At 43.7% G+C, this 5,000-nt stretch overlaps 1 protein-coding gene across 4 annotated transcripts in view; it reads left to right on the forward strand.

Moving 5' to 3' along the window:
- The window catches only part of slc39a10 (solute carrier family 39 member 10), a 40,184-nt gene that overhangs the window by 28,793 nt on the left and 6,391 nt on the right, over positions 1–5,000 (forward strand). For all 4 annotated transcript variants that reach the window (XM_055162481.1, XM_055162531.1, XM_055162588.1 and 1 more), the window contains one exon: positions 1,611–1,716. In XM_055162481.1, the coding sequence (XP_055018456.1) occupies positions 1,611–1,716 (106 nt within the window). The remainder of the gene's footprint in view (positions 1–1,610; positions 1,717–5,000) is intronic.

Genomic DNA, 5,000 nt, shown 5'->3' on the forward strand with positions numbered 1-5,000 from the left:
GTCGTCCTGTCCAAGTCCCATCTTAAGGTGTGTTCAGACCGGAGCGTCAGGGTGTCCAGTTTACATGTGAAGTCTATGTGGACGCACGTCTAGGGTGTCCTGTGCCCTAAATGCCCTGCGAATCTCTGTGAATCTGGTGTCAAGGCGTTCAGGCATCAACGCTCTAGACCACAGGTGTCAAACATATGGCCCGGGGGCCAGATCCGGCCCTCCAAGACTTTTAATCCAGCCCTCAGCTGATTTTCTACTAAAATATTTTAATTAGGCTCTGGGAGTCCCTGCTTAGACTGCTGCCCCTGCAACCCGGCCCCGAATAAGCGGAAGAAAACGGATGGATGGATGGATATTTCAATTATATTTTCTATTAAAATCTTGTTAATTTTCTGCGGTGCTGATCATAGCAGCGTCTCCAGCATCCCTGTGCGTGGCCCCTCCCACCAGAGCAGCACAAATGAAGACTTGTCTCTTTCCAAACGCTCTTAAAGGACGATCGTTTTGACTGTTGACCGTGACACCCTCATCAGGAAAATGTCAAAAATAGAAAAGTGGAGCCGAGTGCAGAATTCTCCAAGAAAAATTTACTTATTCCTATTTGCAAACAAGTTAATGTTAAAACATTGTGTTGAAATTATTATTTTTTTTTTAAGTTTCAGGTTGTTCATAATAATATAATATTTTGTAAAAGAAAGAGTTCATCAATTAAAAAAAAAAAAAATTCTGTAATAGATTTGCGTTTCTTTGCACAAATATTTGAACTTATTGTTATTTTTGGGGTTTATATAACATGAGTTTTTTGATCCGGCCCCTTTGGGATCAAAGTAGGTTGGATACGGCCCCTGGACCAAAATGAGTTTGACACCTCTGCTCTAGACACATGTCCAGGTGGTCGGCTGAACTTTTGGTGTTGGATGTGGCATGTCAACCAATTAGGGACAATTATCCCGTGTCGTAACAACGTTATTATCCGAAAGAAGAGAAAGAACCAGGGCCTGGAGCTACAAACATTAGCGGAGTATAAATATATACACACCACAACCACAGAACCAATCGCCTCCACTGATGGTTTTATGTAATAAATACACTAAAGTCACTCACTCAACCTGGTCCATCGTTCCAGGAAAAGACCGGGAAAATAGCACTTGTTTCCAGGGTAACGGACGCCCTGGACACTCATCAAGTATTTTTCTCCCATTTTTCCGCTGCGTCCAAACTTGTCTAAACTCAAATGCAATGGCGTCCAGTTAGAGGTGATGCTCCGGTCTGAACAGACATTTAGTCCCGTCTTAGTCCCTTAGTCCGGTCTTAGTCCGGTCTTAGTCCGGTTTTAGTCCGGTCTTAGTCCGGTCTTAGTCCCGTCTTAGTCCGGTCTTAGTCCCGTCTTAGTCCCGTTTTAGTCCCGTCTTAGTCCCGTCTTAGTCCCGTCTTAGTCCCGTCTTAGTCCCGTCTTAGTCCGGTCTTAGTCCGGTCTTAGTCCGGTCTTAGTCCGGTCTTAGTCCGGTCTTAGTCCCGTTTAGTCCCGTTTTAGTCCCGTCTTAGTCCCGTCCCGTCTTAGTCCCGTCTTAGTCCCGTCTTAGTCCCGGCTCAGTCCTGTATAACAGTCTTTTCCTCAGTCCAAGCAGAGCAGTGATGATGGAGGAATCGGGAGGAAACTTTCAGACCACAAACTGAACCGACGCTCAGATGCAGAGTGGCTCAACCTCAAAACTCTGCCTGAAGGTAAAAAAGTCCTCTCAGTAAGTCAGTTTATGAAGCTAAAAAATCAGATGACCTTAATTTATGTATAGTGACAGAGAAGACACTGAACTTATGAAATATGAACCATAAACAAGGGTCTTATATTTTTGAAGAACAACACTGTAAAAGAAAAAAAAAAGTGTAATATTCAGTCCCTGACAAAAGTCTTGTCGCTTATCCATTTTGTAGAAACAAAAGCTTATAACTTGACTTTAAATTAATCGATTGGTTTTAGAAATGTCTCATATGAAGCTAAAACCCTCCCAAATTATGCTCAATAAACTAAAATAAATTTATTCACTGAAAAAAGATTGATCATTTAATGAACACAGAAAGGTCAGATTTTGGAAAGACAAAAGTCTTGTGGCCTTGTCATATGATGCACCCAATCCTAGATTACAGCCTCACTGTGATCAGTTACTGATCAATCAGTTAGTGGGTGTGTATAAAAAGAACCCAGCAGAACCAGACCTTCACATCAACTGCAACTTGACCTCTGACAACATGCCTAAGATCCACCCTGAGACCAAAGTGTTAATTATCAAGAGACTGAAGACCAGATCCACTGCTGAGGTGGTGACACCTTCAATGTGTCTCAGCGTCAAGTACAAAGAATAAGAAAAAGATCTGAAATGACTGGAGATGTTTTTGACAAGCCCAGGTCCGGCAGACCCCGCAAGACAACTGCTCGGGAGGACCATTTGTTGATTCAAAAATCCAAGGCCCCTTTTCCACTGCAGCAGACTCCACCAGGCCTGGTCACCTCAAGTCCCTGTGTCAACCACAACAGTTTGTAGAATTCTGTCTGGAAATGGCCTCCATGGTCGAATCAGTGCACAGAAACCAGCACTAAACAAAAGGCAATTAAAAAGCGTGTGGCATTTGCCAAGGCCCACAGCCTGCTAAAAGGATGGACACTGGAAAAGTGGCAGAAGGTGGGTTTCTCAGATGAATCCTCGGTTGAATTACATCACAGCCGCCGCAAATATTGTAGGAGACCTACTGGAGCCGCATGGATCCAAGATTCACCCAGAAAACAGTTAAGTTTGGTGGCGGAAAAATCCTGGTCTGTGGTTCCATCCAGTCTGGGGGTGTGCGAGACATTTGCAGGGTGGAAGACAATATCAATATCCTAAAATATCAAGAAGTATTAGCTCCTCTTACATTCCCAACCATAAAAGGGGTCAAATTTTGCAGCAGGATGGTGCTCCATCACATACTTCTATCTCTACATCAAAGTTTGTCAAGGTGAAGCAGATCAAGGTGCTCCAGGACTGGCCAGCCCAGTCACCAGACATGAACATCATTGAGCATGTCTGGGGTAGAATGAAAGAGGAAGCATGGAAGGCAAAACCAAAGAATCTTGATGAACTCTGGGAGGCATGTAAGACGCTTTCTTTGCTATTCCTGATGACTTCATCAACAAATTGTATGAATCATTGTCGAACCGTGTGGATGCGTCCTTCAAGCTCATGGAGTCATACAAGATATTAAATATGGATCTCACAGCACCACTACTTCATTCACTGACGTTATGCAACATATTTTTGTATTTGAAGTAAATTATTCGTTCAATTTTCTGTAGGCGACAAAACTTTTGTCTTGCCAAAATCTGACCTTTCTGTGTTCATTAAATGATTACTGTATTTTCTGGATGAAAAGCCGCTACTTTTTCCCTAGATTTTGAACCATGAGGCTTAAATAAAGGTGCGGCTATTCTGTGGATTTTTCTTCCACCGCTAGGGGCGCTCTAACCGGAATTAGAATAAAAAATAAGACGAAAAATCAATGCAAAGAAGAATACGGTACTTTTTCTTCAGCAGATAGAACACGCACGAGAAATTACCAACTGGTAATGGCACGAAGAAGTTCGTATCATGCACGTTTTAAGCTGAAGGCCATCGATCTTGCTATCCAGGAAGGAAACCGCGCTGTTGCACGCAAGCCTAGCATCAATGAATCTATGGTGAGACGATGGAGGCGTCAGCGTGAAGAGCTCATACAATGCCAAAAGTCAAAAAAGGCTTTCAGAGGACATAAAAGCAGGTGGCCTGAACTTGAAAATGTCCTGGAGGACTGGGTGAACACACAGAGAGCAGGTGGCCAAGGTGTATCCACTGTACAGATCCGACTGAAAGCCAAAACAATCGCCCGCGAAATGAATTTTGAAGATTTTAAAGCTGGGCCGTCATGGTGTTTCCGATTTATAAGACGTAAAAACCTGTCCATTAGGGCACGGACCACTCTCTGTCAGCAACTCCCCGCTGACTATCAGGAAAAAGTTGAAAATTTCCACAAATTCGTTGACACAAAGATACAAGAAAACTCCATCAGACCAGACGACATCATAAATATGGATGAAGTACCTTTGACGTTTGATCTGCCTCTAACCAGGACTGTTAACAAGACAGGTGCATCATCCGTGTTGTTGAAAACAACAGGCCACGAGAGAACGCACTTCACCTGCATTCTGGCATGCACGGCATCCGGACAAAAACTTCCTCTAATGGTGATTTTTAAGCGGATAACTATGCCGAAAGAACAACTTCCGAAAGGCATTGTGGTCAAAGTTAACACCAAAGGGTGGATGATGGAAGGCCTAATGAAGGAATGGTTAACGGAGTGCTACGGCAAGCGCTCGGGAGGATTTTTTCACCGGAAAAAAGCACTGCTTGTTTTGGATAGCATGAGGGCCCACATCACAGATTCTGTGAAAGCAGCGATCAAGAAAACAAACTCCATTCCAGCTGTGATTCCTGGAGGTACAACAAAGTATTTGCAGCCACTTGACATCAGTGTGAATCGGGCATTTAAAGCCGCTCTCCGGGTTGAGTGGGAGACTTGGATGACAAGTGGTGAAAAGTCATTCACAAAAACTGGCCGCATGCGAAAAGCATCCTTTTCTGATGTCTGTCAGTGGATCCTAACAGCGTGGAGTGCTGTGAAAGAATCCACCATCACCAAGGGGTTCCGAAAGGCTGGACTGCTATGCGAAGAGAACGTTGTCCCTTCAGAGCCAACTTCACCGGAGGATGACAGTGGCACGGAGAGCGAAACTGATGGAGACAGATGTGACGAAGCGCTTCTGAGGCTGTTCAACTCCGAAACTGAAGAAGAGGACTTCATGGGTTTCAGCGAAGATGATTAAAGTGACTTGTGGTTTCAAACACAAGAGAAATTAAGGTAAATAAATACCGGTTATTTTCTCTTGGTTCTGTTCCGTTTTAATTAGCAAAATTGTTGCCGTGTTAAAAGGCACTGTTTAA

Source organism: Boleophthalmus pectinirostris, unplaced genomic scaffold (assembly GCF_026225935.1).
Source record: "Boleophthalmus pectinirostris isolate CB_2022bp ecotype Guang Dong unplaced genomic scaffold, ASM2622593v1 HiC_scaffold_1, whole genome shotgun sequence".
Taxonomy (NCBI): domain Eukaryota; kingdom Metazoa; phylum Chordata; class Actinopteri; order Gobiiformes; family Gobiidae; genus Boleophthalmus; species Boleophthalmus pectinirostris.